The following is a 20,113-nucleotide window of genomic DNA, read 5'->3' on the forward strand; positions in this document are numbered from 1 at the left end:
TGTCTTTCAACTATGGTCTTACTCATTTTCTGTCATGTTGCCATGGTATCTTTCAACCATGGTCTTATTCTTTTCATGTCACGCTGCCATGGTATCTTTCAACCATGGTCTTACATATCTCATATCAGGTTGCCATGGTATCTTTCAACCATGGTCTTACACATCTCATATCAGGTTGCCATGGTATCTTTCAACCATGGTCTTACACATTTCATATCAGGTTGCCATGGTATCTTTCAACCATGGTCTTACACATCTCATATCAGGTTGCCATGGTATCTTTCAACCATGGTCTTACACATTTCATATCAGGTTGCCATGGTATCTTTCAACCATGATCTTACACATTTCATATTAGGTTGCCATGGTATTTTTCAACCATGGTCTTACACATAGGTTGCCATGGCATCTTTCAACCATGGTCTTACACATTTCATATCAGGTTGCCATGGTATTTTTCAACCATGGTCTTACACACAGGTTGCCATGGTATCTTTCAACCATGGTCTTACACATTTCATATCAGAGAGCACACTCCCGCGAACCTCATCCTTACAGTGGGATTACCAGTCCAGGCTAAATCCCCTGTAATATAAACTCATAGAGTATTATCGGGATTACCAGTCCAGGATAAATCCCCTACAACGACAATTACTCTAATGAGCGTGGATCTGAATTACCAGTCCAGGCTAAATTCAAACCCTAATTCGGATTACCCGTCCGGGCTAAATTCATTTTACACATATTCTTCGGGAGGGCTATATCAAGATAGGATCACCCATCCGGGTTAGATCCTTTTTACCGTCAATTCCTTTTCAGAGATCTATCGAATTTTCCTTTCATTCAACCGGGATTTCTTCCCATTTTATCAAATATATCAATGTTTCATAAATTTTCATACAATAAACATTCAAATCATATTCACATCAATAACATACAATCTCAAGCATTTAAGAATATAATTCAAGTTACACGAACTTACCTCATTGCTTGTTTGTGTTTATAATTTCATTAATCTGATATCTTTTCTTTTCCACAATCAAGTCTCAGATTTGAGTCGTCTGGATCTTTATAAATAAATTTGGTCGTCATTTTCATTCATTTCATATTCTAATGCATTTAATTAATGCTCTAGGCAAAATTACCATTTTGCCCCTAAACTTTTAATTAATGACGATTTCATCTTTAGGGTCAGGAAAATAAAGTTCTTGCAATTTAATCCTTATTTCCAGCTATTATTCTCATATATATTGATAACAATCCATGAATTCTATAAAATATCAGAATTTTTCATAATTTCAACACTTTTCAATTTAATCCCTAAAACATGTTTTCCCCTGATCTTGAACTAAATTAATAATTTCATTCAATTTTGTAATTTAAATAATAAAATAATCCATTTCATGCAATTTGGTCATTTCTGACATGTTTACAAAATTGCCCATAAAGTTTTATTTTTATTCAATTTAGTCCCTGAGCCTAAAATATGCAAATTAGCCATGCTAGATGAATATTCATACATATTTTTCCTTCTCCTCCTCTCCATTCCACATCCTTAATGTAGATAACACACTTGTAAGTAGCATTATCCATAATTTTTATTATTTACTTTTATGAATATTCAAGCTGTCTATCTGCATCATAGTCACTAAATTATTTATATCTGGATCTATAGAACTCCAAATTAATATCAGATAATTTTACCTGAATCTAGACTCATATATATTCTTACCATAAAAATTTCAGAATTTTTGGTTTAGCCAATAAGTACAGTTTATTCTTTAAAGTTACCCCTGTTCTGCTGTCTGACAGTTCTGACCCTTCTTCACCAAAAATTAATTATCTCCTCATAAAGGATTCAAATGATGTTCTTGTTTGTTTCTATTAAAAATAGACTAATTCAGGATTTTATACATATAAATTTGAGCCCCTAATTATTTTTCTTCAAATTTTTATGATTTTTCAAAGTCAGAATAGGGGAACCCGAATTCATTTTGACCTTGTCTCACAAAAGTCATTATATCTCAAAATTTACAAATTCATTGCTTAAACTATTTCTAATATGAGAAACTAGACTCAATAAGATTTAATTTCATATCTTTTTTCATCTTCTAATTCAATTGCTACAATTTATGGTGATTTTTCAAAGTTAGTCTACTGCTGCTGTCCAAACTGTTTTTGTGCAAGCTATTAATTACCATGTTATAACACCCTTATGTTCTTTTTCTACACCATTTCTCATCACTTTCTCTTATTTCCTCTTCACTAACATATCAAAAATATAGGACCTTATGTAAGAAAACTCTACTATAACATTATTTCCATGCTTTGTCAATAATAACAAACTTAAAAACATATTGAAATCTTGATATACTTACCTTGTTCTATTGATACTAATCTTTAACTTGATTTTCTCTCTCCTTCAGCTTCTATTTCTTGAATCCAACTTGATATTCTAACTCTCCATGCTCTCCTTAACATTTTTGTCTCTTGGTAGCTATGGAAATTCATTTGATTTTTGGGTGAAAATGGTGAATTTTTGATAAAAAGACCAAATTGTAAAGAAAGCAAAACTTTCTTTCTTCCTCTCTTTCTCTCACGTTAGTGCATGGGAAAATATGAATGAGAATTTCTCATCTTTCTTTCTTTATATACTAATAAAATAAGAATAAAATATCTTATTAAAATATTAATAAAATAATATTTATCTAATTAAATAATTATAAAATATCAAAATATCTCTAGCATCATTATTACTTTCTAGATTTCTCTCTCTTCCAATGGACCATTTTGCCCTTCATTATCTTTTAAAATTCCATCCTTGAGTCATCATTTAATTTGGTAAAATTGCAATTTAGTCCCTCATAGTTCTTCATCTATTCAATTTGGTCCTAATTCATCCATTTTCCTTAGTTTCTAGAGCATTCCACTCTTAAATTATTTACACTATTGGTCCTTCAACTTTTTCATATTTACACTTTAACCCCTTAAATTTTGAATATTTACTCTTGTGCAACAAAATTTTTCTCATTTGTACAATTTAGCCCTTTCTTGAATTAATATTTCATAATATACTTCTCAATATTAACATAACTCAAAATTTCCCTTTTTGTCACTTTATTTTCTTATTTTACTATATTAAGGATAATATCTTACTGTAAAAATTTTCAGAGTATTACAAATCTACCATGATGAATCTTATCTCCCTGAAGTTGCAGTGGAGCAGATCGAGCCACTAACCTTATCTCTCTAAAGTTGCAGTAGAGCAGGTTGAAGTTACAAGTCTTAGCCCCCCCCCGAAATTGCAGTAGAGTAGACTGAATATAGAAAATCTTATTTTCCTGAAGTTACAGTGGAATAGGTTAAAGCTACGAGTTACAAGTCCTATACCTCTGAAGTCGCAGTGGGACGGATCAAATCTATCATGCAAATTTTATCTCCCTGAAATTGCAGTGGAGTAGATGAAAACCATTAACCTTATCTCCCTGAAGTTACAATGGAGCAGGTTGAAGATACAAGTCTTATCTCCCTTAAGTTGCAGTAGAGCAGATTGAATATAGCAAATCTTATCTCTCTGAAGTTGCAGTAGAACAGATTGAAGCCACAAACCTTGTCCCCATGAAATTGCAGTGGGGCGGGTTGAAAGTTATGATTATTATCTCCCTGAAGTTGTAGTGAAGTAAATCAAAGCAATAATTCCTATACCCCTCAAGACCCAATGGGATAGAATGAGGCTACTCGAAGAGCAGAAGCACCAAAGAAATCAAGATTCGACAAGGCTAGGCAAAATTGGCTCTTTTAAGGTCTTTGCTCCATTTTCGTTACACGACAATGAGCAAAGAGGGGCAGCTGTAATAGCCAATTTTGGCCCAAACAACTAAATCCCAAATAAACAATTAAAAGCCCAAATAATAAAAAGTCCATTACAAAATTAAACCCAAATTCAGACCCAATTACAAAAGCCCAAAACCAACTAACCCTAGCCCACTAGCTATCAAAAATTTTCAGCAAGCAAACAAACCCTAGCCCCCCTCTTCAGCCGCCGTTCTTCACCAGCGAGGCCACCACGCGCGCCTCTTCGTCAGTCTCTGACAACCACCTGCAGCACGCAAGCAAAAGACGACAAATAGAAGAAACAAATAGCAAAAGACAAAAATACAGAAGCAAAGGGTTGTAATTTCGGCTATAAGAGCCATATCAATTCCTTTGCATTTTTTTGGACACACACCATTAATCAAAAAACAGAACAGAAGTTTCAAAAATATTGATCTTTTCACTATTTATTTTCATTTTTTTGCTTCTTTTTTTTATTTTTTTTATTTTTATGACACAAATCTTTCAAAATAAAAAAAAAAGGAAGAAGAAATAAACTTACCTGAGTAGCCTCACGCCCCTCCGTGGTTGAGGGTGTTTCACCATCGTCGAGGGCCTTAAAACCTTTTAAGGTTTGGCCTTGGCTTTGATGGCTGCGTCGGCTAGGTAGAAGGACCAAAAAGTCCTCTTTTATTTGGTTTTTTGTCGCAAATAAGAGGCTAGACCTCTAGATCCGGTCAAAACGGGGCTAAACGAGCCTATCTTCTCGCATTGTCAGCCACCGGGAATAGTGGTGGTGCGACGGTCACGACGGCGGCAATGAAGGGTTCTCCTAACCCTAGCAGAGAAAAGAAAATAGAAAGGGTTCTCCTAACCCTAGCAGAGAAAAGAAAATGGAAAGAGGGGTATCCTCTAAAATTTTTTTTAAAAAGAGAGAAGCAAATGAAAAAAATAAAAAAACTGACTTAAATATTAAGGGCAAAACGGTGCCGTTTTGCACCTGGGTGTCTAACGCCGAAACGGCGTCGTTTGGATTGTGCCCGTGCACGACCCGACCCGCTTCAAGGGGTCCGCGCGTTTCTTTTAAGTGGTAAAATATCCACTTTGGTCCCTCTGCCTTTTTCTGTCCCTTTTATTTAGTCCCATTTTATTTTTTTCTTTTTTAAAATCTCACCTTATTATTTTATTCTATTTCCAATTCGATCCCTGGCTTGGACGATTAACTCCACTGCAATTTCAAGGAGATAATAATCAGAACTTCAACCTGCCCCACTGCAATTTTAGGGGGACAAGGTTTGTGGCTTCAATCTGCTCTACTACAACTTCACAGAGATAAGATTTGCTATATTCAGTCTATTCCACTGCAACTTCAGGGAGATAAGACTTGCATCTTCAACCTACTCCATTGTAACTTCAGGGAGATAAGGTTAATGACCTACATCTACTCTATGAAATTTTAGGGAGATAAAATTCACCATGATAGATTTGATCCGACCCACTGTGACTTCAGAGGTATAGGACTTGTAACTCGTAGCTTTAACCTATTCCACTGCAACTTCAGGAAAATAAGATTTACTATATTCAGTCTACCCTACTGTAATTTCGGGGGGCTAAGACTTGTAACTTCAACCTGCTCTACTGCAACTTCAGGGAGATAAGGTTAGTGGTTTCGATCTATTCCACTGCAACTTCAGAGAGATAAGATTCATCATGGTAGATTTGATCCGACCTGCTGCAACTTCAGAGGTATAGGATTTATAGCTTTAATCTGCTCTACTGCAACTTCCGAGAGATAAGATTCGCTATCTTGAGTCTGCTCCACTGCAACTTCAGGGAGATAAGACTTATAACTTTAACCTGTTCCATTTCAACTTTAGGGAGATAAGACTAGTGGTTTCAATCTACTTCGCTGCAACTTCAAGAAAATAAGATTCGCCGTATTTGATCTGCTCCGTTGTAACTTTAGAGAGATAAGACTAGTGACTTCAACCTACTCCACTGCAACTTTAGGGAGATAACATTTGTAATATGTAGCTTTGATCTACTCTACTGTAACTTCAGAGAGATAAGATCTGCTATTTGTAGTCTTCCCCACTGCAACTTCAGGGAGATAAGACTAGTAACTTCAACCTACTCCAGTGCAACTTCAGGGAGATAAGGTTTAGTATTTGTAACTTCAGTCTGCTCCACTGCAGCTTCAGGGAGATAAGGTTTGTGATTTGTAACTTCAATCTGCTTCACTGCAACTTCAGGGAGATAAGACTAGTAACTTCAACCTACTCCACTGCAATTTCAAGGAGATAAGATTTGTAATCTGTAGCTTTGATCTACTCTACTATAACTTTAAAGAGATAAGATCTGCTATTTGTAGTCTGCCCCACTGCAACTTCAGGGAGATAAGACTAGTAACTTCAACCTACTCCAATGCAACTTCAGGGAGATAAGGTTTGTGGATTCACCGATCTTGTAACCCCAATCTTGCAACACCATTAATCAAAAAACAGAACAGAAGTTTCGAAAATCTTGATCTTTTCACTATCTATTTTCATTTTTTTTCTTTTTTTATTTTATTTTTTATTTTTATGACACAAATCTTTCAAAAAAAAAAAGAGAAGAAATAAACTTACCTGAGTAGCTTCACGCCCCTCCGTCGTCGAGGGTGTTTCACCGTCTCCGAGGGCCCCAAAACCTTTTAAGGTTTGGCCTTGGCTTTGATGGCTGCGTCGACTAGGTAGAAGGACCGAAAAGTCCTCTTTTATTTGGTTTTTTTGTCACAAATAAGAGGCTAGACCTCTAAATCTGGTCAAAACGGGGCTAAACGAGCTTATCTTCTCACATCGTTGGCCATCGGGAATAGTGGTGGTGCGACGATCATGACGGTGGCAATGAAGGGTTCTCCTAACCCTAACAAAGAAAAGAAAATGGAAAGAAGGGTATCCTCTGAATTTTTTTTTTAAAAAAAGGGAAGCAAATGAAAAAAAAACTAACTTAAATATTAAGGGCAAAACAGTGCCGTTTTGCACCTAGGTGTCTAATGCCGAAACGGCATCGTTTGTAGTGTGCCTGTGCACGACCCGACCCCCTCCAGGGGGTCCGTGCGTTTCTTTTAAGTGGTAAAATATCCACTTTGGTCCCTCCGCCATTTTCTGTCCCTTTATTTAGTCCCATTTTGTTTTTTTCTTTTTTAAAATCTCGCCCTATTATTTTATTCTATTTCCAATTCGATCCATGGCTTGGACAATTAAAATGCAGCGCATTAGGACTTGGAATATTACCCCATTTTGTCCTTGTGAATTTAAGCGCGTTTTGATTTAGTCCCTGGTGGCCTTCCCTTTTTTATTTGTAATTGGTACCCTGAATTCTAATCCATTTTCAATCATGTCCTGAATCCTTTATTTCATTTATTTATTTTAAAATGTTTTATTAATATGTTATTTTAAATATTTTATAAATTTATTTACATTAGATTGTTTATGTGTATTATTTATCTTAACTTGTTTTAATATGTTGATTATTTAAAATTGTGTTATTACTGTTTCAAATTGTTTCTTTTACATTATGTATTCTAAACTGTTTTGTATATATTATATATATTTTGGCTCTTTTCATATATTATCTATATAGCATTTCAAATCGTTTTTATACATATTATTAAAAAACTGCTTTGTATATTGTTTCTTTAAATCTCTCTTTTACTTTAGATTCTTATTTATTATTTTTAAAATTGACTTATATATTATTTATTTTAAAATTGTTTTATATATCTTATGTTAAACTCTTTTTATTTATTTAAAATGGTTTTATTATTATTTACTTTAGGTTTTTATATATTATTTATTTTACAATCGTAGAGGCCCAATTTAGCCTGGGCCTATAAACCCAAAATATAAAAAAATAACTAAAAGTCTAAATATTATTAACGATCCATCAATCCAAATATCAAAAACCAGCCCAAAACATTTACATTAACCCAAGTAGCTGAATACCCTCGCCCAAATGGCCCAAAACTTAAACAAACTTCACCAACTAGGAACCCTAGCAGCAAAGAGCGCCGCAGCCCTAGCCTCCAGCGTGCCTCCGTACGACCCCCTTGCACGCCTCCGTACGCCACCCTCGCACCTCCACGTCGCCTTTTGTACCTGCAAGAAAACAAAAGGGACAACAACAAAACAGAGACAAAAAAAGGGAGCAGATTTTTGTATTCTTTTTTCTTTATTTTTGCTTTCGGCTACAGAAAGCCAAAGAAAGGGAATGTAATAGACGCTGGCACAATACACGCATATTGAATAGAAAAAATTCGAAAACAGTTCTTGAAAAGGTGATTTCATTTTTTTTAATCTCTTTCATTCCCTGAGTTTTTTTTTTTTTTTACTTATATTCTGTCGATTTTGTTTCAATATTTTTATTTTAAAAAAACAAAAGAAAAAGAGAAAAAAGAGGTTATACCGTGTGATTTGGCTGGTGATCCTCTCTTGCTTCGTCGAAATCGAAGCTAAAGGGGGGGTTTCAAGGCTAAGAAAAACACCCTTCTAAGCTCGAGAACGCTGAACGCCATTCGTGGTGATGGATCGGCATCTGAGTGAGAGATTTTAGGGTTTGGCTGAAAGAGAAAAGCGGAGGCTAGGGTTTGGCTGAGTGATTCGGTTTTAGCCCTTATAAAGGGCCAAATACGACGCCGTTTCGAAGCCTATTTCAGTGGCTCAAAAATGACGTCATTTGGTAAGAGCCCCGACCCGATCCGGTTTGTCAACCCTTGGATCCGCGCGTTTCTGCGGAGAGGGATAATTGCGTGTGAGGACCTCCTATTTCACGCGAGTACTCAATCGCACCTGATGCACTTTATTTTATTTCTTTTAAATTTGGCCTCTTAATTTACATTTGTTGCAATCTGATTCGTGCCTAAACGCAGCATTTTGGGATCTGGTATATTGCCAGTTTTGGTCCCTATACGTTTTCGCGCATTGAATATTGATCCTTTTTCTTATTATTGTTTTATTCTCAAATTATCCCTTTTGTTTTAGTTTAATTCTAATTAAGTTTTTTTTTTATTTTATAGCCTTTTATTCTTAATTACTTATTCGTACATTTTAAACTACCTAGGTAATTGTTTCTTTCTCATTGTAAACTTGTTTTTGTAATGTCATCGTCACATTTTGTATATTTCATGTAAATGTTTTTTATACACTATTATATATATATATATATATATATATATACGTTGTATTAAAGTTAATTTTATTTCATATATATATTATTAACCTTATATTATTTTATACATATGATTTCTTAAATTTATTCTTGTATTTCATTATATAGTCCTCGTAATATATCTTCTAAGTAATTATTATATATATGTATGTATATTTATTGATACCTATATTTGATCTATATATATTATTAAATCTATGTATTTTATAAATATAGTTTTCTTTATATATATATAAGCATGTTCTTAAATCTATTATATAATTTATTATAAAATTAATTTAAGCTTGTATGTATTTCTATGTTTTTACAAATAATTATTTTTAAAGTTATTTATGTATATATGTTTTGTAAATCTATTTTGTGTATTATATCTTGTCATGTATCTTTATTATTCTTTCATATTATATATATTATTTAAGTTATCATGTACATTGTCAATTTTAAATGAATTTGTGTTTAAAATATCTTACACGTAATTTGATTCAAACTTTTATTCTATAATAACTATTTCAAAATTATATATCCCTAGTTTTTATGCAAATTTGTCAGCCTATATATTATGTGTCCATTTATTCGTTATTATTTTAAAATCGTTTTATAGCATATTGGCTTCTAATTGCTATTTTATTTTTACATCTTGCATTGATTATTTCATATCATGCTATGTATATTATTGTGGCATATTATTGTGTGTATTGTTTTGGTTGTGTTGAATTATTGTATTATTATTTTGTCATTGTATTATTATATCAATTATTTTCCATGCATGATCGTAATCGGATTATACTTTTTAGGTTAGTTATACTTAATTATTAGTTTGTTAATTGATTGTATCTCATGTGTGTATATTATCCCATATCATTGTTTTCCACTTGGTTTATGAAATTTGGTTTTGTAAGGTCCAAATCTTTAAGATTAATTTCGTTTTATTTCAAGACGCATTAACGCGTTTTAAGCCATTTTTTTAATTATTCATTTAAAAATTCTTTAAAACGAAGGCAATACTCGATGTTTGGTAATTCAGGAATCGTGCCCTATCGTGTTGGGTTGCGATTTCCTGTTTGTTCAAAACAATCGAATATTCCTTTGGAATTTCGCTCATGTCTTTAAAAATCCTTCAAAACGAAGGTAATGTTCGATGTTTGCCAATTCGGGGAATCGTGCCCTATCGTGCTGGGTTGCGATTTCCTGTTTGTTCAAAATAATCGAATATTCCTTTAGAATTTCACTCATGTTCTTTAAATTCTAAAATAAGGTAATGTCTGATGTCTAGAAATTCGAGGAATCGTGCCCTACTGTGCTGGGTTTTGATTTTTTCGTTGGACTAAATAATTGGGCATCCTTTTGCAGTTTTCAACATATAAATTTTTGGAAGTCGAAATTTATGTATAAAGGATCGTGTCCTATCGTGCTGGAGTGATAATGTATTCCTTTGAAACAAGAGAATTTTGGCGACCAACTTGGGCTATTCAAATGTTTATAAAAGGAACCATATTTCAAAAAAACATTTTCAAATCTTAGACATAAGGGCAGTACCTAATCGATTTGGTACCAATTTTGGGTGTAGTGAGGGTGCTAATCCTTCCTCATGCGTAACTGACTCCCGAACCCGTTTTCTCATATTTTCGTAAGACCAAAATCGTTGTTTAAGTAAAAAGAAATATTTTATTAAAATAACCAAATTTTTAGGTGATCCGATCACACCTAAAACTAAAAATATTGGTGGCGACTCCATATTTGGTTTTAAAAGTCGATTCCCGCTTTTCCTTAAATTTGAAAGATGGTTTTACATACACTTTTGTGTATGCATATATATATATATATATATATATATATATATATATTATCTATCTTAAAATTACTCATATGAATCCTTTTTAATTTGCTTTGTGTAATATAGATTTTAAAATTCTTTTACATTATTTATTTTAAACTCGCTTTATGTATTATTCATTTTAAATTGTTTTATTATTTACTTTAAAATTTTATATATATTATCAATTTCAAATTGTTATATCTATTTTATATATATATATACTAGTTATTTCTTTGATATCTTGTATATTACCTATTTTAAAATTTCTTTTACATATACTCTATTTTTAAATTGTTTTGTACATTGTTGATATTAAATTTCTTTTCACATTATTTATTTTAAATTTATTTATTATCGTTTTAAAATTTGTTTTACATTTTATTTATTTTAATTTGCTTTATAATTTTTTTAAATTGTTATATATATTATTTAATTCATTGGTCTTTAATTATTAATGTTAGTATTTAAATGATGCATGTTGTGAGATTATTGCCATTGCATGTACTATGATTCGTTTATTTGTATTTTCATATTATTGTCATTCACTTGTGTAATTTTTTTATTCATGTATCATCGTTTCATGTCGCACTATACTTTTATTTCATATCATCGCCCCATGAATCAAGCCTCGTTACATTCATCCAATAAATTATTTTATTTTTAATCCAAACGAATAACGTACTTTATTAAACATTATACTCGCTATATTTCAAAAAGAAAATTTTCTAAATAAGGCAATGTTTTGCGTTTTGGAACATCGAGAAATTGTGCCCTAACTTACGGGGTTTCGATTTTCTCGTTGATTCTAAATAGCCAAATATCCTTTTGAGTTTTAAAATAAACGGAATTCCAATTGAAATTAAAGACAAACTTGCGCTCGGGAGTTCATGGTATCGTGTCCTAACTTACAGGATGTGATACTCTGATATCTCGAGACGAGGAAATCTTTAGCAATCATTTTGATCTAATTCAAGTTTTTTTTTTAAATCGACGTTAATAAAAAAGGGATCGTATTTTAAATCTATTCCCAATTTTTAACTTTCGACATTAAGACACTAACTAATCAATTCGGTACCAATTTTGGGCGTGACGAGGGTGCTAATCCTTCCTCACACGTAACCGACTCTCGAACCCGTTCTCTCGAGTTTCGTAGACCAAAAACACCGTTTTAGTAAATTAAAATATTTTATTAAAACAAGGGTGATCCGATCACACCTAATAAAGATCGGTGGCGACTCCCGTTTTAATCTTAGCTTTCAAACAAAGTCGATTCCCGTTTTTAAAAAAAAATAGTTTCGACATTAATTGAGGAAGCTACAATGCAATTTTGTAAATTCCCAACTGCTCCGTTCAATGTAAATTCAGATGAAATTAACCGGAAATAGAGTCTTCGTAATAATTAAAGTTTTTCTTTTTATGAAGGCCGGTTAAATATTTAAAAGGTAAAATTTGAGTTATCCTATGGTTCTTTGTTAGCCATAGCCGGCCATGGGATAAGGAATTGATTTACTTTACCAACCTTCATCCTCTTTGGATTTATTTCTTTATTTAACTAAGCGTGGTGAGTTTAATGGAGGGTAAAAGCCAATTGAGTGCAAACATGAGTGAATAACAGTGAAGAAAATTTTTCTTATTTTATTCTTGTTCAACCTTGCAGAAACTAAAAAATGTCCTCAAAGAATAGTACTACATCTGGCTAGAAAACCAATTCGTTAGCCCTTGAAGCATTGGTCGATTGGAAGTCAAAGAAACATAGTTTGAGACTCGAATTGAAAAAATAAGCGACGATAAAATGAACTGATTGAAAATCAAACAATGGAGTTTGAAGACGGAATGGAAAAGATGGTCGCCAAGCAGATGGCTAGTCAGGCCACCCTTAATGAAAGAGTGATGGTTCTTCACAACAAGAAAAGTACAATAACATCAACTTCATAAAAATGAACATCCCTTCCTTCTACGGATAGAATTAATTATCCAAAGGCATACCTTGAATGGGAGAGAAATGTGGAGATCATCTTTAATTGTCACCACCACTCACAGAAGAAAAGGGGTACGATAATGCACTAATCTATTAGGATCAATTATTGTTAAGCATGAGATGGAATAAGGAAATGTTCAATTGGTACATGAGATGGAATAAGGAAATGTTGATTCCTTCGTATTATTATCGAAAGTTACTTCGATGACACCACAAACAATTTTTTGTGACATTTTCAAAATGTCACAAAACAACCAAATTAATAATGTCACTGAAATGCAACTTTTGAGTTTTTCATGACGTTGTTGAGAAAATATAAAAAAGTGTCACACGTATTAAAGGTTTTTGTGACGCTTTGAAATGTTATGGATGACAATTTTAAATGTTATGGAAAGTGAAAAAAAGTCGAAAAAAAACATAACAAAAAACATCACGAAAGGGGTATTTTACAGTTAATTTTATTTTTTGGATCTAAAGTAACAATATAACTATAAAATGGTCATAAAAAAATATTATTTTACATGACACTTTTATTTTGAATAAAAGAAAACAAAAGAATAAAAATGTCAAAAAATATTACTTTTGTGACTTTTTATATTCCATATTAAAAGTTAGAAAAAATAATATTAAAAGCCACCAGCTGTACCAACAAGTAGTTGGAAGAGGTAGAAGTAAATTTTTTATTCAAATATTTGGATCAAGTTTGGATCTTAGAGTTGATAATATTATTAGGGAGACTTTACTTAAATATCATCCTCGGCCCGAGCAGAACTATGCTTAGACCATAAAATGGACGAGGGTAACGAAATGAATAAAAATTCATAAAATCGATCGTACAAGAAGTTAAATCAAGTACTAAGCTTGAAATGCTAAAACATAAAGCCAAAAAAAAAAAAAGAATTTGAAATTAAAATCAATAGTAGGTATGATATAAGAGTGACTAAATGGTACACCCATGAAAACTGTTGGGGGAACTGCAATCTGAAGTCGCATGAATAGCTCTTAACATTAGATTGATTGGAGTTAGGGGGCATTGGTTCAAGGAATTTCACATTCTCACTGGTAATGTATGACTCTAAAATCACAGTCCCTTATTTGGATTTCAGTAATCATGCATTCTAGTAATCTTAATACAATTCATTTTGTGTAAGATTCTTGGGGGAATGTTATGTTTCTACCAAATTTACCCTTCAATTATTATCATTTTACTCTTAAACCATAAATTTGTCCCATTAATTAATATATGAGATGTTATTATTTTTAAATTAAGATTTGGATTTGAACTTTAAGTATTTGTAGCTCGTTTCTTTATTTATCAAACATAATTAATATACTTATTTTCAATCTTTTAACACCCAATGCCCTTAAGTAATTTACAAGTGGATTTAATAGAGCAAATAATATTCCTTTAGACAATGGTGAAACAAGGTCAATGAGTAGTAATAATTTTCTATAAGACAAATTTATTACTATCAAAAATAATATATACAATGGAAAACAAAGGGCTCAAGGAGTAGTGAAAATATTCTATAAAAGATGTATGACCTATTGGGAATTTAGGCTAATGATATTACTTGGTGAACTTCATCAATTGTCAAATTCTGGGTGTATTATGTTGGCATCTCTTCTGTTTTTAAAAATTTTTATACAAATGTATAGTTTTAGTATCCATTTTTTCATAACATGAAAGTTTTTGTAAAACAAAGAAGCCAAAAACAAAATACAAGCTATAGCTAAAAAGGCTCCGCTAATAAGGAACAAACCTCGAAAGTCACCTACTGTAAGTGAGTTCACACTGTTTGTAGTGTCCTCTGAATCAAAATCAATGATCGGAGTTTTGAACCATGCATTTTCAAGTGCTTGGAGCCTCCCATCTTCTCTTAATTTTGCAATTTCCCTTGATATGTCTCTAGCCAGGGCTGAACCCTTTGGAAATACCTAAAGATTTCAAAATAAAGTTAAAACTTTAGGCCCAATATACATGTATATAAATAGTCATCCTATGTGCCAAGATTTGTACATATTTTTGTGTATGTATTCTTCGAATATACATCGAGCTCTCAAAATTTTGTATTCTTAAATTGGCCTTTCTCATATTCTAACCTGAGACTTCAAAAAAGACCTTTATGTAAAATCAAAACATAAAACTACTAAGAGACATGTTGAAATTACATTTGTCCATGGGCTAAACAAGTCACCTAACCAGTAGGGTCAATTCAGCTTGAGTTGAGCTCCGACTAGAAATTTATGCTTCAAATCAATTTGATTTGTCCCAAATTCAATTTAAATAATAAAATTATTTTATTTAAATTTAATAATAAATTAAATATATGAATAGTAAATCGGGCTCTTAGATGGAGAAGCTAAGGGACTTGGACCCTCTTGCTAAATGAAAAAGTTACAATTTTAGCCCCTCTTAAAAATAATAACTCAAATTCTTTTAGTCTCTTAATTAAATGAAAAAAAATGTAACTTTAGTTGCAGCCCCAAAAATTTATAATTTTATTCTGAACCCTAACACTAAATTCTTGACTTCATTCTTGTGTTTAATCAAAGTATTTAAATTTAGATTTGAATTAAAAAAAAACACTTAACTGTGAACCAATCCGGTCCAACTCATAATCAAATTTATCCTAAAATTGCATGTATGTATAACAGTTAAGAGATTGATAACTTACAAAGCCAAAGCCATTGGTGGTAGGCATGACGGAGCCGACCATGGAATAACGTGTTGGATATTTTTCTAGGAAGATGCTGATGTATGGCATTTCATCAATTATTGCAGACACTCCACCATTTTTGGCACCTTCCGATAAAGCGTTTGCATATTCTTCGGGTGAAGTAAGCCATACAGATGTTGAACTAGAATTGTCGAAATTTAGATTACCGACAACTTCTTGGGTAACAGGACCTAATCGATGTCCTATGTTGCTCATCTTTGAGTTGTACCCAATCTGCCGGACCGTCATCATTGATGTCAAGGTGGCAGTGTAGTTCGAACCCAATATGAACACCACAAACACCCACAAAACAACCACGGATCTCGATAAATTGCTTGATAATTTCTCCCCTGCAAATTCACATTTTAAAAGAAAACACCAACCTTTTTATAGATTAAGCTGCATAAAATAAGTGTAAATCATTGACAAATCTATATTATTTTCGAAGTGCTGCCAATTTCGAAGCATCCAGGGTATTTTTTCTCTCTCTAACAAACTCAACATCATCAAAAGGGCTATCGAACATAAGGATTCAGGCAATTTTTTTTATTTTGGTCTCTCTACCATATTTATATTTAGGATCCTGGCATAATTTCTTTTATCTACTTTTATAATATCATTAGTTAGTCATTGGTGTTATTGTTAACTATTTCAGTTAAAATGTGAATGTGATTTTTTCCTCTTAAAAACACATATTCCAATAATAAAAGTATTATAAGGCCCTTGTATTAGGAATTAGATTATATTTTGTCTTCTCTACTAAAAAAATAGACAAATTAATCTATCCACATTAAATCAGAGAATAAATCAACTGTTTTAACCTTAATATATATGTACATCAGAATAATGTGCACCTGGCATGCCACGTGCAACTTTTTTATTATTCTATCAGCCATTTCAATTTTTAACAGTAAAAATGGATGAAATTTTTAATAGAAATGTCTAATTTACTTTTTGATCTAATATACAAAGATTAATTTGACATTTTTTTGGTAAAGAGGATAAAATTCAATTTAACTCCTAGTGTGCGAAGTCTCTATAGTATTTTTACTATATTCCAACACAAATAAAAACCCATGTTAGTAGAATGAGTTTGATAAGATGTTTTAAGAAAAAATCACATTTTTAACTGAAATAATTAATAGTATTAACTATTTGATCTAACTAATGATATTATGAAAGTGAATGATAAAATTATACCAAATTATAGGAACTAAATCCTAAATATGAGCATTGCAGAGGGATCAAAGACATAATTGGATCTAAGTAATTTAGAATGTAATAAGAACTAAATCCTAAACATGAGCATTGCAGAGGGATCAAAGCCATAATTGGATCTAAGTAATTGGGAATGTAACATGGATTGTGACTTGGGAGGGTGCTTACAATGTGCAAAAACAAGAATGGAGAAAGAGAACCCAAACATCCTTCCAATTCGTCCATTTGATTGTTGGGTTTGTTGTTCAACAAATGCAGGGCGTTCAATTAGCCAAATAACCAAAGCTGTTACGACATAAACTCCTACCATTGTAAGCCAAAGTCCTGGTGTGAGTGGTTTCAAGAAAATCCACAAGTTTTGGCTATCCTTTGGAGTTAACCGAGTAACCATCCCGACCCCCATGCCCGTATACGGCAAAGTAAAATCCACGTACGATGATCTATTTGCTGTGATCGTTATGTCCCCAACAACAGCGTCGTAATTCTGTTTTTGTTTATCCAACACAAATCAGTAAAAGCAAGTCTGATAAAGTACCATGGACGTCCTGAACTAGGAATCATATTACATTTTATATCCTCTACACAAAAAATAAATAAACTAATCTTTATATGTTAGATCAAAGAGTAAATCATTCATTTCTATTAAAAATTTCATCTATTTATACTATTAAAACTTGGCATGGTTGACAAAATGTGTAGCTTGTGTTTACTTATAAAAATCAGTTTTTAATAATAGAAATGAATGTATTTTTTAATAGAAGAGTCGATTTGCTCTTTGATCTAACATGCAATGAGTAATTTGCTTATATTTTTAGTAGATAAAGGTAAATGTAATCCAACTTTCAGAAACTCCATAGTACTTTTACAAATCAAGTGACATAAACTAACCAGATAAAAGAACCATACCTGGAGATATACTTGGTAGATAAGATCGTCGTAAGCCTCACCAATGTTTGGGTTATTATATTCGAAAGGGACAAACTGATAAAACACTTGATAGTTCAAACCCGCCATCGCAATTTTGAAAGCATCTATGCAGAAACCAGAGAAAATGGTGGTATTGGTGTGAGGATCATGGTCTACTTTGAGCAATTGTGGGAACCCATTTGTTGTTGGAACAGCAATCCTTAGTGTTTTACTGCTTGTTTGCATCATTCGACCTCTGGGAGTTGACTCATCAATGGTGGAACTTGAAAGCAGATGCCTACCACGAGCAGGCACATTTAATATTTCGAAATTGCTTGAGGTGAGCTTGAAGTTATTAAAATTCATCACATTCACCATTTGGGTAATGAAGTTCACCATTTCTAGCTTGTCAATAGAAGACATAAAATCAATGAATCCTTGAATTGAGATTACTGGAATTTTGGTGTGATCTCCAAATTCAGCCAAAAACTTTGCTTCCAACGTTGATTTTTGTGCACTGAGGATGAACTTGACTTTGTTATCTTCTGAGAGTTTAAAAGCTGGATAGGGAATGTATAACATCAAGGTTAAAACTTTTGAATCAACTGTTTTCAACCGTCTTCAACCAATACAGTTTGAATAAAAAAATATGGAAATGGATTTTTGGAAAAAAAAGAAAAGAAAAGAAAAGAAAAAGGTAAGTCTATTTTTATATTTTGCTTTGATGTTTTTTTTCAATTTGGTACATATGTTTAGTTTTCTTTATGTTGGTTTCGAGATATACGATTTTAATTTTTTCTATGCAGTCCAATGCATATTTAACATGTAATGATAGATGGCATTATTGTGATGTTATCATATGAAAATTTAAAAAATATATTTCAAATATAAAAACTTTAATTTTTATAAAATTATTTTATGTAAGTAACTATATTTTATTTTTGTAGAAAAATTATAGTTTATTTTTATAAAAGTTAAAATTTTACTATATAATATTATAAAAAATTTAAAAGAATTTGATTTCGATTAAAAATATTTTTAATTTTTTATATTTTTGAAATAATTTAAGGCGATGACATCATCATCAAGCATCAAATATTCATTAGAAAACATGAAAAAATATTAATTTTATTTTTATACATTATGCAACTTATTTAATCTGAAAGTAAATATATAATTTATATTTAAATTTTTATCTTTAAAAGTTAATAAATAAAATCATATAAAATTAATAAATATTAAATAAATAATATAAACAGATTTCCACTTCTATGTATGGTACATGATGTACTCTAACTGTGCCCATGACCACTTCAACAAGCTAAGGTAGATAGAGCAAGTTTAAACCAATTGAATTTTAATATTATGTTGATATAAACATATTTGATAAAAAATTCTGAAAAGACAAGTCTTCTTTTAATATATCTATAGAGTACTTACGTAACAATCTACTACTTAGGTATTAGATTAAAATAATAGGTCAATAAATTTTCTATGAAATTTCGTCTGCCCTGATTAGTCAAACTTCGTTAAAATTTCCCAAAATTTTCAGAGTTTGACAAATATTTTGTCGGCAAAATTCGTATTTTATATAAAATATATTCAATTATTTCCTATGTATTTATGAATGTTTATCATATATTTTTTTAAAATAATATGATTTATTTTATAAAATAATTGTACTTTAACCATTACTTAATTGAGTTAGTATTCATTGAGTGAAGTGTCACACCAACTTAATTAAATATTTAAAATTTTAATTTAATTTGTATAATTATATATGTGAATTTCTGAATACTTTTAATTACTCATCCTTAATTTAATTGTAATTATTCGATATTTTGTGATTGCTTTGGTTTTACTCATAAATATTGAAAAGAAAAAAAAAACAAAAGGAATGCATGCTAATGATAATGTTACTTTCAACTTCAAAAAGTAGAAAAAAGAAAAGCTTATAATTACCGGCAGATAAAGCAAGCAAAGGATCCCCTTTGGAGTCTCTTGTATGAAGAACTATCCTCATTTGATAGTCCCTATGTAACCCATAAAAATCTGAAATCGCCATGGAAAGGCAGCTCTGAATAATCTTCCCCTCCTTTGATCCCATGTCAGCGATTAACCCCACACCAACCTCGCCACCACCCACAGCCGGTCTAAGGCCACCAACTTGGCCATTTAGTTCACATAAGAGGCTAAAGTAGAAAGCAAAAAACAGCAACATCTGGTTCTTCATCATTTGGCCGGATACGTTTATCTGATTTAATTAATTTCCTATATATAATCTAAATGGGAATATATATAATATATATTTATACAGGAATCACCGATAGGTGTAAAAGTAAGAGGTTGACTTGATAAATTACATAAAGTCTAAATATAATTTTTGTCTCACTCGAGTTTTCTTTTCAAGGGGGGAAAACTTTTACCATTGGAGTCATCCCCCTTAACCAATTG

At 31.7% G+C, this 20,113-nt stretch overlaps 1 protein-coding gene across 1 annotated transcript; it reads right to left on the bottom strand.

Moving 5' to 3' along the window:
• Positions 1-7,832: 7,832 nt before the first annotated feature.
• LOC108466253 (glutamate receptor 1.3-like) lies at positions 7,833-19,899 on the bottom strand. The gene is made up of 6 exons (XM_017766593.2): positions 19,622-19,899; positions 17,660-18,219; positions 16,922-17,237; positions 15,494-15,885; positions 14,499-14,753; positions 7,833-7,952 (listed from the first exon to the last, which is right to left on the bottom strand). Exons 1-6 carry the CDS (start codon positions 19,893-19,895, stop codon positions 7,833-7,835), a joined length of 1,917 nt encoding a protein of 638 aa, XP_017622082.2. The 5' UTR covers positions 19,896-19,899.
• Between the last annotated feature and the right edge of the window lie 214 nt (positions 19,900-20,113).

This window comes from Gossypium arboreum, chromosome 7 (genome assembly GCF_025698485.1).
Source record: "Gossypium arboreum isolate Shixiya-1 chromosome 7, ASM2569848v2, whole genome shotgun sequence".
NCBI classification, from domain to species: Eukaryota; Viridiplantae; Streptophyta; class Magnoliopsida; order Malvales; family Malvaceae; genus Gossypium; species Gossypium arboreum.